General features: G+C 54.0%; 1 protein-coding gene across 1 annotated transcript in view; it reads right to left on the bottom strand.

Annotated features, from left to right (window-relative positions):
- Positions 1-4,879: 4,879 nt before the first annotated feature.
- The window catches only part of ANO10 (anoctamin 10), a 220,132-nt gene continuing 204,425 nt past the window's right edge, over positions 4,880-20,586 (bottom strand). Inside the window, exon 13 of the mRNA XM_052636788.1 lies at positions 4,880-5,215. Coding sequence (XP_052492748.1) covers positions 5,147-5,215 — 69 coding nt within the window. The 3' untranslated portion in view covers positions 4,880-5,146. The remainder of the gene's footprint in view (positions 5,216-20,586) is intronic.

Genomic DNA, 20,586 nt, shown 5'->3' with positions numbered 1-20,586 from the left:
GCACGAAGAGGAACAAACCAGAATCTTGGTCCTTGTGAGTTCATGATGCCCTTGGGGAAGAAACAGGGCTTTCAGTTAGCACCAGACGCCCATGGTCTCAGGGCGCTGCTGTGAGGTCCTCCTGAGAGTTCCAGGGACGGGGGAGTTGGGGAGGAGGTGCGGGAGGCAGAGGGGAGGAGGTTGGGGAGTGCAGAAGAGGAGCTGGGCAGGATTTGAGCCCAGGGTTCCTGTGTGTGCCACGGGGGAGAGAACAACAACCCATTGTTCTCCTTGACTGCTTTATCCCTTCACAGGGACTCCAGAAATTGTGGATTGGGGACCTGGAAGAATCGGAGGACCTGGGGGCACGGCTAGAAGGAGTGTTTCTGGCTGGAATACCGGTAGTGGCGGGGGCGGTGGGAAGAAGGCGGAGTCAGCGTCCCACTGTCACTCCAGGAGCCCTGCTTATCAGAAAGGCCCTGTCTGGGTTTAATGCTCTGCTCTTAGTTGTCTTGAGAGTCTTGACACTTTTTAAGAGGGCCTGTGCATTCATTTTGCCCTGAGCCCTGCAGGCTATGCACCGGGCCGAGGGGTTAGGTCTGTATTCTGCAGGTATGAAGGAGGGGGTCTCAGCCGCGAGGATGGGAGGCTTTGGCGAGAGCAGAGGCCCACAGAGAGCAGCCAAGGCTAGAGACAGAAGCCCGGGGGCCGCCTCCCGTGTGGGGCTGAGGAAGCCTGAGGACGCCAGGAGTGGAGGCCGCAGAGCCGGGAGCAGCAGGTGAGCGCCGAGGCCGCAGCCGGCACTGGGGTGTGCCCAAGGCGAGCAGAGCTAGCGCGGGGCGGGGTGCAACAGCGAGCGTGTGGGCGTTACTCTGAGCGCCCCCAGAAAGGGAGGGGCAGGCCGGCCGTGGGGACCCGGGGTCTGCCATTGGGCACGACACTGATCTCACCCCGGAGCCCGCCCCTGGGGCGCCTCCTACACGGGAACAGATGAGACGGTGGTTGACCTCTGACCTTCCAGAAGGCTAGGCCAAGCCCTATTAAACCTCTGGGCTATGGGGTCCACTGTGAACCGCGCTAGAGCTCTTACACAGCAGATTTCTGTGCATCTCGTCGCCTCTCTCATTCCCGAATTGCCCCAAATTCGGTGGCACGTCTGGCCCTGAGGGGAGCACGTCACCCTCGTGAAGAGAAGGATCTAGACGCTGGAGGAGACCTGGTCTCACAACACGTCCTGGGGGTTCCATCGGCTAAGGCTCCCCTGGGCCCCGCCATCTGGGAGCAGACGGCTGAGGAGTGGGCCTGGGCCCGGGAGCCTGTGGTGCTGAGAACGCAGCGCCTTGTTTTGGAGTTGTGTTCTGGGGTTGGAGGGGCAGTGGCCACTGTCATTGGCTCGTCAGCCCCCCTTAGGGTGGAAGCCCTTGTTTTCCATGTTTATAGCCAGACAGCTATGTAAAGGGCGGCGTGGAGCTGTCTACACCGTGCTTTTCCTGGTACTGAGCGAATGCCCGTCTTCACACCCTGGGCTGGCCATGCAGGCCTGTGCCTGTGCTGGGGGCGGGGTTGTCGTGCTCCCCCTGGAGCGTCCGCAGACCTGGACTTGGCTGGCTGTGCCTTCCCCGCGTCCTCCCACAGGAGGTGATGGGTAGTGGCAGGAGCCGTGTCTTCCTGTCCCCGAGGGAGTTCACCAGCACACAGGAAGGTCTGGAGACGAGGCCACATGTGGTCCACGTGATCTGTGCTGCAGCTCAAGGAAAAACACCACCGTCCCTCTTCCTGGTGGCTAAGGTTCACAGACCCCTGAGCAAGGAGCCCAGCACCCCCTCCCTCCTGCAGGATGCAGCTCCGCCTCTGACCCGCCCAGATAGCCAGGGGCTCCTGAGGGGTCGTGGGCAGTGTGGGTCATCCAGCGGCGGAACGCGAACGGAAAGTCTCTTTGGTCGGAGAATCCCAGGCCAAACTGCTGAAACCCCGTTCCTCAGGCCTGGGTGGTGGCACCAAGCGTCGCTCTGATCAGGGGTGGGTTTTCTTGGGGGGTCTGCAGCTAAAGGCTGAGGCCCAGCTGCCGATGCCGACCACACTAACCCCCAAGTGCCGGCCCTGGCTGGGGCTCCTCACTTGCTAGGCCTCCTGACTTGACTCTTAGAAAGCTGGGATGAGCAGCGGGCCCACCCTCCCCCAGTGCCTACTCCTGCACATTGGAGTAGGCAATGAGCAGCTCACCGTTGCTGTCCTTGTGGGGCTGTGAGTTAAACCGGGTCAGGAGGCGTCTGGAGCCCAGGGTTCCTGTTCTCGTTGCTCGTTTCCTGCCGGAAGTGGGGCTGGAGCTTGGGGTCAGGACTGAGGAGAGAGCTGGGCTGTGCACCGTCCTGGCCACGGCTGCTGAGGTCGGGGAGGTCACTGAGGTCCCTGTGCCCCAGCTTCATCTATAAACACAGACGGGAGGAGGAAACTGGAGCTCGGGGGGCATACCGGGGATGGCAGGGGCTCCAGGCTGCCAGCTTCAGGGGAGGGCTCAGTGTGCCTAACTGTTTGCTGCTGGTTTCGAGCCTAAAACCAGAGGATAAAGGTTTGTTCTCAGATCTTCGTTCTGTTTTGGAGCTGCTGGAGGGGAGTGAGTGAGTGTGGCCACCAGGAGGAGGGACCGGGCCACTGCCTGCCCCCCACCCCACCCAGGCCTGACCATGGAGAGCATGGGGGCGCCCATGGCGGGGGAATGTTGGCCCAGCCCCCACCCAGCGGCCCCAGCGTATGTCAGTGGCACAGAACTGAGTGTGCTGCTGGTGGCGTGAGAGGACGGCTGGGCTGAGCAGTGAATCCGGCCAGGGCCCACAGGCAGTGTGTAGACTCAGTGAGTCTATATCTCACGCCTGAGGGAGGCGGGGGGTAGGGTGGCAGTCGGGAGAGGCTGTGGTGGGCTCTGCCTGGTCTCCCAGGGGCCTCTGGGCGGCTGTGCACGCCTCATCTGGCTGGGACCCTCCCAGCAGGGCGTGGATGGCGTCATCTCCATGTCCGGGCTCCTCCCCAGGGACCTGCCCACACAGAGCCGTCTGGTGACCTGGCTGGGGTCCGGAGACCCCAGGTCACCACCGCGTGGACAGGGCCTCGCACGCCCTCCGAGAGCCGAGGGGGCTGCGCACACGGGGGCTCTGCTTCCTGTCCGCCTGGTCCCTGCTTGGTCCGGACCCACTGTTGTGTCACCTCCTGGCACCATCTCTTTCTGCGCCTTTTCTTCCGTGGCTCGGGCTCCAACTCGGGGGGTCTTCCCTGTTTCAGGCGGGCGATGCCTCAGCTCCTGTCAGCCCTGTGGGAAGACGCGGGCTAGGAGAAGCGGGAGGAGGCTCTCAACAGTGGGTGCTGGGGAGGACTGGGGCACATGGGTGACGACCTGTGGGTCACCACGGGGGCTGGAAGCAGCAGAGCCGGGTTGGGGGAGCACGAGGACCGCGGGGCGGAGGGCTGGATCTGAGGCTGGGGTGGGGCCCCACTGGGAGAGGACGGGAGGAGACAGTGGCCTCGGGGGCTGAGGGTTCATCCGCTTCACACACACGAGCCCAGTGTGCTGCGGGACAGCATCACCGGGTCTGTCTCAGGTCAGTTACGGTGACAAGACCATAACTTGGTAGGGACACTGTGGTTTGTTCCAGCCCTGCTCCCGGGCACCTGCCAGGAGCCAGATGCCGCCCTCTCTGGGCACAGGACAGATGAGTTCCGGGGGCCTGGCGGGCCCACGTGGGTCCGCTTCCTGCCAGCCCCCGTGGACACCACTTGAGCGGCTCCCACATCCGTCCTCTCCGCAGCCCAGGAACGCACCCCAGTGGAGGTACGTCCTGTGCTTCCAGGCTGACCCCCGGGTCCCCTGCTCCCCGAGGACTGCCTTAGTGCTGGCTGAGTGATGGGGTTCTGCCAGGTCAGGCTGAGGAAGGGCAGGGCGGCTTCTGGGAAGGACAGTCAGGCGCGCAGGGAACCTGGGTCTGCGCTGATGCGGGGTGGGGAGGGGATCTGCCAGGAGCAGCTAGGAGCCCACGGGCAGGAGATGAGCCCATGGTGTCCATGCCCAGAACCCACTGCCCCCCAAACTGTGCTTGTGTGACTGTCCCCAAAGCCTACTCTGGGGGAGACGGAGTCGGGTCCAAGGACCCACCTGAACTTCCTCCTTTCCCAGGAAACACGGGCGCCTCACCTGGGACTGGCACCCACTACAGTGGAAGCTGTCAGTCCCTGGTGTTCTGAGCCGGGAGCATGTTCTAGAAAGTATCCACCAGGGAGTACTTGTGCCGTGGAGGGGGCTGAGACCAGGGTGGGCAGGGCAAGGCTGACCACAGGTGTCCACACTGGTAAAGGTGGGCTGGCAGAACCCCCAGAACAGCCACACATGGCAGACAAGAGAGTCAGGCTTCTGAAAACCTGTGTGAAGCGGGTCTGCTGTGGGCACCCTGCCTTGATGAGAAGGAGGGGATCGAGGGGCTGGGCCCACAACAAGGGAGACTGGTTGAGACCGCCCACCCTCCCTGTCTTCCCCGACCAACAGGCTGCAGTGCCTGCAGCTTCCCACAGGAAGGTCCTGCTGGCCGTGACACCCAGCTCTGCGGGCCCCCTGGGGCAGGGCGGGCTGGGCCCTGGGGTGGTTTGAGCAGCCATTGGTGGGAAAGGAGGCCAGGCCAGGTGTCCCAGGCAGGCTGGGGGCCGCTACGCCTGTGAGAGCGCCGCAGCCCCTCGGGCACGGCCAGGGGACCCCCGCCCCCATGCAGGTGTGTCCCGAGCATCCGGGGGCTTCCGCAGGCTCTAGGGGGGCCCAGCCTCCAGGTAGGCCCGGCCCTTGGCTCCCCTCAGGGCCCCCCATTCCACGACCGGGCCCAGAGCAGAGAGGCTGCTCTGTCTACACACACGGAAGGAGGCGTCAGACGTGCACGTGGCCTTTAATAGCTCGGTGGGCAGTTTCCGTCGATGAAGGGTTTGTGAACTTATTGCAGGACAGAGCCAGGAGTGTGGAAACGCCCGTCACTCAGCGGGGGCTCGGCTGATGCCACCCCCGTCGGCCAGCCGTCACCATGAGGGTAGCGTGGGGAGCTGGTGGTCAGTCCATATGCGAGGCTCCGGAGCGAGGTCAGGCGGCTGGAGTGGGCGTGGAGCTCAGGCAGGAGCCTGGAAGCGGGTCGGCCAGCCCTCAGGGCACCGTCTCCTTCCCGCCTTCCCTGCATTCCTCTTTCAGGTTCTCCGCGGTGAGCTTCATCTGCTGTTGAGAGAACACAGGACGCGCTGAGCCACGCGAGCCTGGGTGGAAGCACCTCAGGGGCGCCCCCGGCATGCTCTGGGAGACGCCTGGCGCTGCTCCTTGAGGTCCGGGGATGCGCACTTGGAACCGAGGAGCCGGGTCCACTGATGGGGCCCGAGGCTGCCTGCGGGTCCTGAGCCTGTTTCTGACCCAGAGGAGCGGGAAGCGGTGGGTGTGGGTGGAATGTGCTGAGTGCACCCAGCTTGGTGGGGGTTTACAGACGCTGAAGTGAGAAGCAGCTGGCACCTCTTCCTCCCTGGACCTCCAGTAGAAGGCGGGAAACCACAGGGCTGGGTGCTGGGGCCTGATCTGGGGCCAAGTCCTTGCTCTGCCCCTGCACACCAAGTGACCTCGGAAGTGTGACCGCTAAGCCTCCTGTCACACCCGCTCTGTGGGTGAGAGGTGCACACCCTGCAGGCTGATGCTGGGGTTACCGCCCCTGAAGTCCCTGGCCCAGAGCAGAGGCCCCAGAAGAGCGGACGTCTCACCACCCATCTGTCCCAACAGCCACATCCAGGAGCATTGGGGACATCCTGTGAAGGCTCAGAGGAAGGGGCCCGCACCTAGGACCACGGCCTGTGACGAGGGAGCGCTCCAGCTCCAGTCCTGGGGCGCCACCACCTCTGCCATGGGCGCTGGAACACGTGAGTACAGCTCTGCACTGTTGACTGAATCAATTACGCCTTTGGAATTTGACTTCACGCACACACACAGATTTTTGATAACAGCTATTTACTTATGGAGCAAACACAACTCTGAGCACCAGCACGGCTAGGGCCGGGTCCCTGGCTGCCCTCCTGGGAGCCCCAAGGGCCACACGGCTGGACAGGACGCAGTCCCTCCGCGTTCGGGGAGGAGACCCCTCTGCAGGCTGCAAGCCAGAGTCTGCGCCTCCTGCCCGGCTCTGAAGGCCGCTCTAGATCTCCAGGGACTCAGGAGGCCCCCTTCACTCCAGCCGGTCCTCGTCCCTCTCGCCCTGGGTTTAGGAGACCTTTTCAGACGTCTTTTCATGAGAGAGAAAAAGGGGTTGGGGGACAGAATTTGACAAGCAGCCATCAGAAGTTGAAATCTAAACTGATGAGGATAAAATGTTCCCTGGTTTCTCACAGAATCATACAGCCAGGAGTCCTCCTCCACATGGAAAGGAAAATCATAATGAGGTTTTTTTTTTAAGTCTTTATTGAGTTTGTTACAATATTGCTTCTGTTTCTATGTTGTGGGTTTTTGGCCAAAAGGCATGTGACCTTAGGTCCCTGACCAGGGATCGAACCTGCATGCCCTGCACTGGAAGGCGAAGTCTTAACCACTGGACCGCCAGGGAAATAGCCACAATGGGTTTTGATCAAATGAATTTTGATTTAAAGGTGCCTCTGAGGTTCAGACAGCCCCGAGGTGCAGACAGCCCCCCTCCATCTGTGTGTGGCTGTAGATAGGCCCTCTCCCGTGAACGACCCTGCTCCAAGTGACCTAATTCTGGAGATGAGACTCTGAACCCACCAGGCTGGATGACTCCCACCTGCAGTGCCGGCCCCGCTGAGGGCAGCTCCTAAGGGCAGGGGTCTGCACTGGACTGCATGGCTGGAATCAAAGGTAGGGACCTCAGCCAGGACTCTCCATCCCCTTGGCCTCTGGGTTGGGCCAACCCTCCCCTGATCCCCCCTTCCCACCCTGGGTCCCACAGGGCTCCATCTGTCTCATGGAGCTTTGTGATCCCCAAAGGGCACATTGCCCACAGTGGGTGAGGAGCTGGGGCTCAGCCTGTCTCCCCCTTGTCTTCCACACCCCCAGCTGGCTATGCTGAGCAGAGAGCAGGACCAGACCTTAAGACCCTAAAGAAAAACCTAAGAGGGAACAAACTGCCACAGCCTGCCTGCCCGAGGTGAAGAGTGAAACCGCATGTGAGGTCAGTGAGCAATGCACCAACCTTTCCCGCACAATCGGGGCAGGTCTCCACGGCTGCTACCTGAGAGATGGGGTTGGAGGCCATCTGGCCCTGGGTCACCCAGTTGCTTTCCACTGCTCACAGGTCTGCATTGCCTCACAGTGTGCGGTCATGGAACTCGTAATGAAACTGCCCACATCCTCCTCGCCTTCCAGCAAAATGGGAGGCTTTAGCAGAACTAACTCTAGAAGCATGAAAGTTCTGATCTGAAGGAACCTTGGTGATTATCTGGTGCTATGGTCCCTGGACCTTGTTAAATGCAGACTCTTGGTCCCTCCCTGAGATGATAAAATGCCATCATGCTGGTTTGTAGAGGGAGCCAGGACTCTCTTGAACTTTTACCAGGCCCTCCAAGTTCCTCCACGGACAAACCTAGGCCTGGCAGTCTGATTTGTGGTCTGCCATCTTTTACCAGAAAGCAAACTGGATCACTGGGCAGGTCCAGACCACAATCTGTGCTGAGGGTGCTGGGGTGGACCCCAGGCTGCCTCCCACAGCTCAGCTCTTTGGTTGAGGGCGCTTCAGCTGCCCTGCTGAAGAGGGTGGGGTGGGAAGGAGCAACCTTATTCCCTTAAAAAAAAAAATAGCTGGCTTCTTTGAGGACTTTAGCATCAAAACCTTTAAAAATATAAGCAGGATAATAATGCTGACTTCTTTCCCATTAAGAAGCATCAGAATGAAGAGCAAATGAAATTTTCCTCAACTCATGAGTCATTAAAACACTCATGTTCCAAATTATTCTTTCTTTAAAAAGCACAGACTGATTTTTGGCATCATTATTAGCAATGATTATACAGGCAGACCCTTTACTGTGCTTCGTAGGTATTTTTTTTACAAACTGAAGGTTTGTGGGCAGTCCTGTGTTGAACGAACAATTCTATTGGTGGCATTTCTTGAACAGCATTATTTTTTAAGGTTATGTACATTGTTTTTTTAAAACATAATGCAATTACACACTTAATAGACTATGCTACAGTATAAACATTACTTTTATATACAGGAGAAAGAGAAAAATTCACAACTTGCTTTAACTGCAGTGGTCTGAAACCAAACCCACAGTATCTCGGAGGTCTGCCTCTTAACAGGAACCAACTCGCTAAGTGTGTTGGCCAGATGTGCACCTTAACCTGAGACAAGGTGAGTGACAGGATCCCTTTTCCCTACGGAGAAGTAGAGAAGCGCTGTCTGAGACCTGCCCTGCTCCGCACCTCCACAGACACGGCCTTCCCCTCCCAGACTCGTGGCTGCAGAGACTCCCTCGCTGAGCCCGCAGTCACTCTTGGGACCCTTCTCTTCACCTGACTCAGGAAGTCAGCTGACGACACCCTACCGGTTTCCAGTTTGGTGGCAGCTGCTCTGTTACCCCTTCCCCCAGAAGGACCCTGCGCGTTCCTCTCCCCAGTATGCTGCAGGCTGTCTCAGGGCCGAGCACCTCCCCTGCTCCCTCCGTTCTGATTTAATGGAAGGCTCCCTGGGTGATTTTCCCGTGCAGCTGGGGTGGAGAAGCACTGCCTGGAAGGAAGCCACTCGGCAGTTAAGGTAGGGGATGGCGCGGGCAGGAGGAGCAGGACTGGGGCCTCGGTTGCCCACAGCTCTGCCTGCGCTTGCTGTCCAGCCTGACAAGCACGCACCTGTCTCCTCTGCCCGTGTCACTAGCTTGAGATCATGTAGTTAAGAGTCAGGGCAGACTAAGCAAGGGTCTGCCATTCCTTGAAAAAAGGAAAGGAGAGAGCAGGCCTTCTGACATGCACCACTTTTTCACAAAGGTGAGCTTTGTCTGAGCCCTAGAGAGAATTCCCTCCAACGAGCAGCACCTCCCCGTGCCCTGCCGCTAGCTCTCTCCCAGTCTTCCCCGCGCAGCCCCAAACTTGGGACATCATCACAGATGGCTCCCTGTCCCTCCCCGTCAGGTCCTGTGGCCTCCGCCTGCCAAGCAGACCGCCTCCTCCCACCTTAGGACTGTTGCCCCTCCTGCCCTGAAACCACCTCCCAGAATCCCCACCCGTCTCCAAAGGCAGCCTGAGCCGTGTTTAGAACAGGGGACCAGAAACATGCCACTCGAGGGGCTTCCCGAAGACTGAGGGCTAAGGCTCAAGTCCCCCTTTTCTCTCTCACCCTGCAGCCTTGGCTTTGCCCCTCAGCCTGGCTCCTCCCAGAGGACACGTCTCCTGTAACTCCTGGACTGTACTCGGGCTCTTGGGCTCTCCGTTCTCTGTGGAATGTCCAGCTCTCCTCTCCTGACTCCCCGGGGCCTCCAGCAGCTGCATCCCCAGTTGCTGCTCTGGAACTACCTGTGGGGGAGCCCCCAGCACACTTCCAGCAGCAGCCCAAGAGAGGACAGCGCAGCCTCCGGGAGAGCAGCATGGGTGAGATACACCCGTCTTCCTGAAGTTAGCATCATTTTCTGAACCCAGCCACATGTCCGGTACCAGTGAGTACACGCTGTGATACGGGCTGCACGTCGAGTGCCAGGGCTTCCGAGTCCAGATGGTGACCTGGCCTGGTACCAGTGCAGACCTGGGTCCAGCCCCTCAGGCCTTCAGGGTTGGCTCTGGCCAAGGGAAGGGAGCTCTGCAGGTAGAGCTGGGGGAAGAGGAGGATGGAAAGACGCCCAAAAGCAGCTGGGTCCCTGCTGGAAACCAAGACGGTCCAAACCCAGCTCCCCCACCCTGTGAGGTGTGGTGGCCACAAGTTCAGTAACTGCACGAGCTGACCCTGGGGAACATAAGTGTCAGTTTGACTTAAAAAAGAAAACTAATGTCTACATAAATCTTTTGGAAGGAGGTGATTGAAGTGGTGAAGTAGAAGAACGCAGAGTCCACTCCGCCCACAAATACATCAAAACTACACTTAAAACTGGAACAGTTTTCACAGAACACCAGCTGAGAGCAGCTGGGTATCTCAAATACCCGGCGCTGAAAGAAAGATCCCCAGTTAACCTGGTAAGACTAAAGGCAAAAACCGGGGCAGGGAGAATCCAGGTGGGGCCTGTGCCCCAAGGGAGGGAGCTGCGAAAGACGAACCTCCTGTGCCAGGACAGAGGCTGCAGGGGCCTGGACTTTGCCCACGAGGAGAGTGCACTGGCCGCCAGCAGAGAGAGAGGAGCTGAAACTGACAGCAGCCACAGCCCCATGCTTCCCAGCCCAAGACATGCGCCTGCTGTTATGTGCCTGGTACTGAAACTCGGGCTTTGGCGGACACACCCGAGGAGGGGACTTGCTTTGGTGGTGTGGTCCAGAGCACAAGTGTGCGCATGCCAAAGGCAGGTGGAGCTGACGCGCAACCTCTTGCAGTGGAGACGAGGTCAGTTTTGTGGCTGTGCATCGTGGGTGGCGGGCAGCGTCTCAGAGTTGCCTATCCCAGCAGGAGCGCTGCAGTCCCACCTCCCTCTCACTGCAGCTTAGACCCGGGTCTGGGGGCTTCTACTCCAACAACTGGGGAGCAACCCCTAACCCCCAATGGGGCAGTGACCAGCACCGAGCAAAGAGGAGGCCGTGATCATCACGGCACCGCCCCCACCCAAGGGGACAGTGGCCAGCACAGCCTGAGCCAAACACATGGCTGGTGTCCACAGCAAATACAGCCTTTGCACCAGAAATACTGGAGTGACATAGTTCTACAGAGGGGTGTGCCCACATAAAAACAGTCTTTCAGGACTATAGTACATCATGGTTTCTCCTAAATTTATAGAGAAAAAGAAATACATGTAAGTAGAGGAACCACTCCTGCCTAAGAGAATCCCCTGAAAGAGCAAACAGGCCCTTCCAGTCTGGCAGGCCCCAAGTTCCAAAGGGAGGTGTAAAAATGCTGAAGTGATTAAGAAGGCCATCAATAGAAATGCAGATCCCTGTAACAAGGAACTGGAAACCATAAGGAAGAGCCAGTCAAAAGCAGACAACTCAATTGCCAAGGTGAAAAACCAGCAAACTAAGTAATTCAGAAGAACCATTAAGTGACCTGTAACAGAAATCACCCAATCAAAACAGCAGACAGAAAGACAGAAGAAAAAAATGAAACATATTAGGTATATAAGATAATACTAAAGCATGCCAACCTATGCATTATAGGAATTTCAGGAGGAGGAGAAAGGGAAAAGTAGATCAAAAATGTATTTGAAGAAATTACGGCTCAAAAGAGTGAAGAAGGAAAAATGTATCCATAGGTGAAAGAAATATAACCCCAAACAGGATGAATCCACAGAGACCCACACCAAGACGTGTCATAATTAAAATGCCAAAAGTTAAACAGGATTCTAAAGGCAGCAAGAGAAAAAGTCAGTTACAAGGGAATCCCCCTAAGGCTACCAGCTGATTGCTCTGCAGAAGCGCTGAATGCGTCTTACCACTCTCTGGCCTACAAAGTCCCGAAAGGGAAAAATCTGCAACCTAGGACACTATTCAGAAGGATTATCATTTAGAATAGAAGGAGATGGAAAGAATTTCTCAGATAAGCAAAAACTGAAAGGAGGTCTCTAGATAGAAAAAAGCAAGAACCTATAGGAAAGGGAAAGTCACATTAAGAAAGGCAGATACATAAAAGGATTGAAGATCAATAATATATGCCAGCACATAATCATTTTCACACACACACAAATATCAACTACGAGATGTGATTTTGTGATTTTCTGTGATTCTGATGAATCACAAAATGAGGAGGGGAGTAGGAAAATGTACATCTTTTAGAATGTAGAGCAAAGAGTGCGCATGACTGTCAGTCAAGCAGATATAATAATTACTGTTATAATAATAAACTTGAGTTAATAAATTTGAAAACCAGGGTAACCACAACTCTCAAAAATCATTAAGAAATCAAGCATAATACGAAAGAAAATTATCAAGCCACAAAAGGAAGAAAAGAACAAAAAAGAAATTTAAAATGTCAGTAAATACAGACCTATCAGTAAATACTCATATATCAGTGGGCTAAATGCTTGATCAAAAGACACGGAGTGACGGACTGAATAATAAAATGAGAACCTACAGCATGCTGCCTCCAGGAGACCCACTTTAGAACGAAAGACACATAGGTTAAAAGTGAGGGTGTCTTCTTCGGAGAAATGGCTATTTAGGCCCATTTTTTTCATTGGGTTGTTTGGTTTTTTTGATACTGAGTTGCATGAGCTGTTTGTGTGTTCTGAATATTAATCCTTGTTGGTTGCTTCATTTGCAAATATTTCTCCAAAGAAGACATACAGATGACCAATAGACACATGAAAAGATGCTCACCATCACTAATTGTTAGAGAAATGCAGATCAAAACTACAGTGAAGTATCACCTGACACCAGTCAGAATGGCCATCATAAAAAAAAAAAATCTACAAACAAGAAATGCTGGAGAGGATATGGAGAAAAGGAAACCCTCCTACAGTTTGTACCAATTTACATTCCTACTACCACTACGTAGAACAGTATGGAAGTTCCTCAAACTAAAAACAGAACTACCATGTGACCCAGAAGTCCTGCCCCCGGGGCATATACCTGGAAAAAACCATAATTCAAAAAGATAGATACACCCCAATGTTCACTGCAGCACTTCTTAAAATAGCCAGGACATGGAAGCAACCTAAATGTCATCTACAGGGGTGGATAAAGATGTGGTACGTATGCACAAGAGGGTATTACTCAGCCTTAAAAGGAACAAAACAGTGCCATTTGCAGAGATGGAGATACGCCTGGAGACCGTCATACAGAATAAGTCAGAAATAGAAAAAAGTTGTATAATATGGATTCTATGTGGAATCCAGAAAAACTGTACAGATGAACCTATCTGCAAAGCAGAAACGGACAGATGCAGAGAACAAAGTTACAGATTCTAAGGGGATGGAGTGGCATGAACTGTGAGATTGGCATGGACTTATACACTCTACTGTGTATAAAGTAGATAACTAATGAGAACCTACTGTATACCACAGGAAACTGTATTCAGTAATATCTTGTGATAAACCATAATGGAAAGGAACATGAAAAAGAATATATATACAACTGAATCACTCTGCTGTACACCAGGAACTAACATTGTAAATTAACTACACTTCAATAACATTAAGAACAAAACAAAACATGGTTACCAAAGGGTAAGGTGGGTGAGATGGATAAATTCGGAGTATGGGATTAATAGATACACATCACTATATATAAAAAAAGACAACAAGAATTTACTGTATGGGACAGGGAACTACATTCAATATCTTACAATAACCTATAATGGAAAAGAATCTGTGGCTGTACCCTTGAAACTAACACAATATTGTAAATCAGCTGTAGTGTAATAGAATTTTTAAAAAGTCATATTTTGAGCCTGTGTTCTCTGCATATTTGAATTTCAGAGCAAAATTCCCAGGAGCTAAAGCCATTTCAAACAGAAACCTCACAGATAACATCTTCCAGGTGAGAGCGGGGGCTCACAGAAGCCTGAGGCCTGGTTCTCAGCCGCCCTGGGTGTGCGCGGCGCTGATGCTGCTGCAGCCAGGAACCCGAGCCACACGCGTTATCAGCCACAGGCGATCAGAGCTTTTCATCACTCTAGACCTGCCAGGGCTGCGGGCCTTGGGGTTCCACAGGTGGTGGCAAGGCACTGGTTGCGAAGATGGCGAAGTGCCACCAGGGAGAGTCTGCCCCACCTCCCTGGGTTTGGGAAACGTTAGGAACGAAAAGCCCTCATCAGAGCTGCTCTCTGCTGGGCTCCTTTCCCACTCCACCAATATTTTCTTCAAGTTAAGTGATCCTTGGTTAAGTGACCACTTACCCAAAATCCGTATGAAATCACTAAGGGAGAAGTCTTAACAGACGCCTCCGTGGGTGCCCGGGCCTCCACGTAGGGCAAACACACTCCGTATAGACTGTTTCCCGCAGGCAGTGGGGCTCAGGCAGCGTCCAAGTCCTTGTGCTTCACACATGCTCCTCTGTGCCAGCTGCATGGGCGTCTCGGCTACTGACATCCCTGCTCCTCCCCGTTTCCTGCATTTCTAACTGTGCTTCTATGTCAAAACCTCTTTTTTCCTCCTGCTTTGCTGACATAACATTTAATGTCTATTACAATCTGTCACCCACTTGTAACTTAATTAACAGTGACCACTGGCCACTTGATGTGAACAGCTGACTTAGTGGAAAAGACCCCAATACTGGGAAAAGATTGAGGGCAAAAGGCAGAGGGGAGCAGAGGATGAGCTGGTTGGATGGCATCACTGACTCAATGGACGTGAATCTGAGCGAACTCCGGGAGATGGTGAAGGGCGGGGCGGCCTGGTGTGCTGCAGTCCACGGGGCGGCAGAGTCAGACCGAGGGACTGAACAACAAGCAACACTTAGGTTACACAGCAGGTGCTGATATTTTCCCCAAATTAAGTGATCCTGAACACTTACCCAAAAATCCACGTGAAATCACTAAGTGAGAAGAACAGACACCTCTGTGGGCGTCTGGGCCTCAGTGTAGGGCGAACACACTCTGTATACATTGTTTTCCGCGGGCAGTGGGGCTCAGGCTTCCTTACATTCCATACAAGGTACATACACTATTTGTTCCTCGTAACTGCCCTATGAGGCACACTGTTATCAACATTTTAAACATGAGACACAGGGAAGTTAAAATCCTGCCCGAGGTTGCACAGTTCAGAGGGGGTCTGCACCCAGTCCTGGCTCCAGGGCCCGCACTGTGGGCCTGAGCTGCTCGGCTCCTGCTTGATAACATGCCAGCTCTGGGCTGCTTTTGGACCACCTAGAACATCACCCCACTATCCACAGGGTTCGCCCATGCTGTTTTGAGATTCTGACTCCAACGAATCACACTTCCATCCTGTGAAGGTTTGCCTGTATTTTGGAAATGCTAGGTGAGGCTGAAATTTTGTCCTGTCCCACCTGGCCCAGATTTTTTTCTGCTTTGCCTAAATCTCTCTAAACCAAGGAGTCCAGCTCTAGAACACACCATGGTTACCCTACCCTGACCTTTAAGCACAAATTGAATCAAGATTTTTAAAAGTTGCTTAAAATTCTGGAAAGTTTAAGAGTTAATAAAAAGCACAGAAATCCATTTGAGTATGTTTCAAAGAAAGGCTTCTAAAGGGCACAAGAACAAGAAAGTGTGGAAAATGTGGTGGGGAAGTTAATTGGCAAAGCACGAGCACCTGAGTCACTAAAACTTGGAAAAGAAAACTAGTGACAGGCAAACTGCTGGAGGGGGCATGCCCAACGGAGGGGGCATCCCCAACGGAGGGAAACGTAAAGAACGGCAAACCTAACGCTGGCAGCAAAGTGCCACTCAGCACCTGCAGCGGGGAGTCAAACTGTTCAGGAATCATCCGGGCACAGGAAAGGCTAAGATAAGCCATGTCTCCTTTGCTGGATAATGAGAAAAGCAATAACAGATGCTTAAAAGGCCGCCGAGTTGAATGGATGTAATGTGGACACGCCCAGACATGAGAGTGGAGAATAAGAGCTCTGGGCTCTGGCAGGCCTCGAGGACATGCACAAGGGGGACAGCAGAGCGGTGGGGCGAGGCCTGCTGAGGTGGACCATGCCTTAGCCCTGGCCACTCGGGCCCAGAGCAGTGGGCCCCACCGTGTGGGCTAAAGTCAGAATGCAGATGGCGTCTGTAAGAGAGGAGGGTATCGAAACAAAAAGAACCAGCGTCCATAAGATCAAAAACAAGCCATGACTAATCATGAAGAGATAATATATATAAAAACCATGATGAATACTTCTGGAACATCACATCATGTAATGTGCATCGTGGCCATATCAGAGGCAAGGGACATCACAGGGATGGCCCCAAATGGCAGGACAGAAAAGTCAAAGGTGACGCCAATTCTGTGTAAGAAAGGGAAAAGAGCATTTTGTATCTTGGCAAGTAATGATGTAAAACTAGTACAGTGACTCCCAAATCAGAGGACTAATGACCAAGTTTCTTGTAAAAAATGGAGTTCCTTTTTTAAAGGCAACACTCATTGTAGTAACTAGATCTCTGGGTGTGATGTTATCCTGCAAACTGAAGTGTAGGAGGAAATCATTCAGGCTCTGCTACAACACGATCCTGGGCTGTATCAGAAGAGAGAGGTCGCCAGTCTGATCTGTCACCATCAGCCCACAGCACCAACACTTCCACAATGCTGCCAGGACACTGACCCAGTTGTCCAGGCCATCCAAGTGACCCAGAGCATCTGGTCTGCAGAAGGCACTTCCTGGACAAGAGGTGCACAGGAAGTAGCTGCCTCTTGCTCTGGACACAGGCCTGGGAGGAAGGGTATGCCCTTCCAGTCTGGAAGCCTGATGGCAGACGATGGGCAAGGGGCTCTCCTCCTGCAGCACGAGTTTGTTGAGGTCAGGAACCCCCTGTGGAGTTCACAGGTCACTCAGGTTCCTGGGGACACGAGACCCAAGGAGTCTGGAACCAGCCAAGGCCGTGGCATGATCTCTCAGTCCTCATCTTTAATGGGCAGTAACACCCCCAGCTCAGGGTTCAGGCCGGGGGGCAAGGCAAGGATGGGGGAGGACACAGGGGTAACAGCACCCGCCCACAAGGGGCCGCACCAAAGAAGCCTCCCTGTCCACCAGCTCCTTCCATGAGTCCCGAGTCTCATGAGATGCGACTCGGGGATGGGTCTTCACTGTGGCAGGAAGGAAAAACCCAGAGCTCAGAAAACAAAAGGCTGAAGTAAACCGTCCACTAAACCACACGTAGGAGACCGTCCACTGCCCACGCCAGGGCTTCAACCAAGAATCTAAACACCTTTAAGCATTCTTCCTAAATATCAAGGGGGAGTTGCGCTCCATCTAAGGAGACAAGGCTGGTCACCACCAGGAGAGAGTGAGGGGCTGCCTCTGTGCCCGTGGCAGCCGCACCCCTTTCTGGCCCCATCCCCGCTGCAGACGCTCCTCCCCCGTCACAGGCGTGACTTCAGGCCACAAGGGGCCAGAGCACCCGTCACCCATGGCAGCGCCCCTGGCACTGCTGGGCTTCTCCCATCTACATGGGGTGTGGCCCTTTGATCAACACAACATCTATATCCTCCATTCATGTCAAGGTAATATCTAAAAGTCAACATGATGACTAAAACCGAGGCCGTAATCACTGTTGACTCTGATTTTATTGCCTCCACCCCCAGGGCTAGGAATGGCCAGCTGGTGCCTGTTGATGAGCGGTGCTGCCGGCACCGACGCCCCTTCTGAAGCGCCTGGTCAAGGTGGGGCCAGAAATGGCTGATGCTTGACCTCTTTCTGCAAGAAAAACAACCCCTATTAGGCAGACACGTGAGTGTTCATTCTCTTGACTTCCTTTTTTTTCAAAACATCTACTTCCCACCTCCAAACCTCGTGAACAAGGATGAGGCCCCATGTTGTCTCTACGTCTTCACTGCACTTGAATTCCCCGTCACCTGCATCCCTCAGGGGGCAGGGGGGTGGCAGGAGGTGCTGGAACTGACGGGACTGGCCCGGCCCGGCCCCCACTGCTCTGTCCTCTAGAGCTGCAGCAGCACACCGCCGTGACATCCATCCCAAGAACCCACAGCATCCAACCGCAGGGGACACGTCTGTGGCTTCCCACTTCCTCTTTCATACTGATGCCCAGAACTGACCTTTCTTAGAGGAACCAGCTTAACAGTGTGTGTACACGGCAGAAACACCTGCCTCGGGACAAGAGCACAGCTTTGTTCATGAAGAAGAAATGACTTCTCCGCAGACCTGTACTCTAGGTGTTTGAGAGCAAAGAACCCAAGACCCCAGTGTGATCAGAGCATCCAGTCCATGTGGTCAGTGCTCTCTTTAGTGCGACCTTTGGAAAAAGAGATCATGGTCCCCTCTGAGGTTAATCCATCAGCCAGCACAATCCTGCTTATGCTTTGGACTTTGGTTCTGACAAAAGTTCTAACCAAAAATCACGTGGTCTGGAGTGGGTCAGAACTCAGCCTTCTTACTTTGTCATTTAGAAACATGAGCTGCTACATAAAATACATGTTGAATTAAACATGTCTTCACCTATTCAGTTCTTCCTCTACCATCGTCACAGTTTTCTTGTGTGAAGCCAAGCAGAGCAGAGAGCATAAGAGAGAAGCTATTTGCTAACAGGGACTCCCCTGGTAGAAGTCATAAAATACAGATGATTTCTGCCTGTTACCCTGAATGACCTGCAAGTCATTTTGTTAACACAGGATCAATGTTTTAGGAGCACTCGGCCAGGTTTGGGTGGAGTGATATCTGTTGTCTCCAGCAAAGCCCACGGCTGATTCACAGGTAAGTTATGTGGCTCTAGAAGAGGCAATCAAACCAGTGTTTTCATAAGCTGTTTTGGACAATCAGAACAAACCAGCTTGTATCAAATAGTCATGCAGTTGTTCAGGTTGTGGGCATATATGTTTTTACCCTTTGAACCAAGCATTCCAGGTAAGTAAGTGGCAAGCCACGCAGATAAATGCTGTTATTCATATAGGCTTAATTAGACAGGCATGAAATGACTGGAAGGGAAGAGGATAACATCCATAATGACTAATAAAATAAGCTTGGGGTCAAGGCCTCAGCATTCCTGATTTCACAAAGGAACTGGTGTCAGTAGGAAGGCTTCCCCTGGTGGGCTAGAAAGCTAGTGACGCCCTGGGTACACACCTGGCCACGTGTCCTGAGCTGGGAGGAAGTGATGGCGACCGCAAGAGGAAAGCACGTGCTGAAAGGAAATGGAACAAAACCAACAGCAGGTGAGTCGGGGCCCAGTGGCCTCGACCCAAGGAGATGATAGCTCTTTTCAAACATGCACAGTCAAGCTCGCCCCACGGCACCGGAGCCCCGCCCTCCTGGGACTGCTCCTCACCCTCCGGGAAGCCGAGTCCCACTGACCCACTGACGGTCTCCAACCCGGCTTGGCATGCTCTGTGCTGGGAAGAACTTGCAGCTCCTGGAAGAGGGTAGGAGACTCCTGGGCTTCGGGCCAGGCTGGCACACTGGACTGGCCCTTGAACCCGCCTCTCGGGCCTTCTCTCCAGGTCCTCTAGTCCCCTCCTCGCCTCCTTCTCCCCCACCCTCAACGCCAAGGACAGGGCGGCAGGCCGTGCTCATTTCTCACCTCCCAGACTAGCACCTGGCAGCTGGTGGCCAGTCTCCGGGTCCCACCGCTTTACAGGAACCTGTGAGTTCCTGCTGCTCTTCAAAGACACACATGTGTTGCCCCTTCCACAAAGCCCCCTGGCTGCTAACGGAAGGTGCCAGCCCACACCCTGTGCTCCTGCTTCGCCATGCCTGGGCGCAGAGGCAGGCCCAGACGGCAGGCTCCCGGGGCAGGGTCCCCGCAAGGTGGGTGGTCGAGGTGTCCCGATCTGTGGGTGAGCCCGAGGGCCACATGGAGCAGACGCACAATTCTGTGCTGAGACCAACAGCTCCTGCCCTTCACGGTGACCGCAAACACCTCGCAGGGCACACTTTTCTTCCCGAGGCTTCAGCATCAGAATCCCTGTGCCTTCAAAGAGCCATTTCTACGGCTCGGGGAGAGCTGAAGCTCTGGCAAGGGGATGAACAGCTTGTGGACGACCTCCTTTAGCACAGAAGCAGAAGCCCACTTACAACCACAGAGATTTGACAGCCCCTTTGGAGCAAAGTGTGGTGGGTTCTCAGGCAGTGAGACCCAAACCTGGACAGCCAGTCATCATCAGTCTGTACCTGATGATCTTCCATAAAATGAGTTCTCACTTGCAGTGTTCATCTAGCAGGTTTGGGAATTTCTTTTACAAACTCTAAAATTTGCTGTTATTTCAAACTGACAGAAAAAATCGCAAGCAGACTAAAGAGATCTTAAGTAAAATACCCTTCCTCGAATTTACCACCTAGTTCCACTTAGCACTCTGCTCTATCATTTAATTACCTTTTTCTTAGTCATTCAAGAGTAAGCTGTAGACAAGACACCCCTTGCCCCTAAGCACATCCATATATATTTCCTAAAAACAAAGCCTTTTTCTTACATAGTACCGGAGAATGTTCCCGGATGATTTTGAAGGGTGAGGTGATGGTTATTTCCTATTTTATCAAACTTTCCAGATGTTATCAAGTTGACAGAATTCAGAAAGTATAAAAACAGCTGGGAGCCCCTAAAGCGTCACCGCAGGATGATGAGACAGCAGCTGGCTCTTCTGAGGAAAAGCAGACAGTGATGCTCACACACTTCCCTCACGTTCACAGCAGATGTGATTTTGATGAGCTGGGGTACAACAGGACCATGTCAACAAGCGTTTCACTGAGCCGGGATCAACGGCCAGCAGTCTGTGAGAGCCCTGTGACAGCCCCTGCCTGCGCAAACCCCTCCCTCGGAGTGTTGGCTGGACCCAGGACTCGCCTGACCACAGAGCAGAGCACCCCTCTGGAGTGAGGGGACGTCACTCCAGAGACGAGACCGCAGCAAGGCTGCGCTTCCGTCCTGC

The sequence above is a fragment of the Budorcas taxicolor genome, chromosome 1 (assembly GCF_023091745.1).
Source record: "Budorcas taxicolor isolate Tak-1 chromosome 1, Takin1.1, whole genome shotgun sequence".
Lineage (NCBI taxonomy): Eukaryota > Metazoa > Chordata > Mammalia > Artiodactyla > Bovidae > Budorcas > Budorcas taxicolor.
The sequence above is the reverse complement of the archived record's forward strand: the minus strand, read 5'-3'. Positions and strand labels throughout refer to the sequence as shown.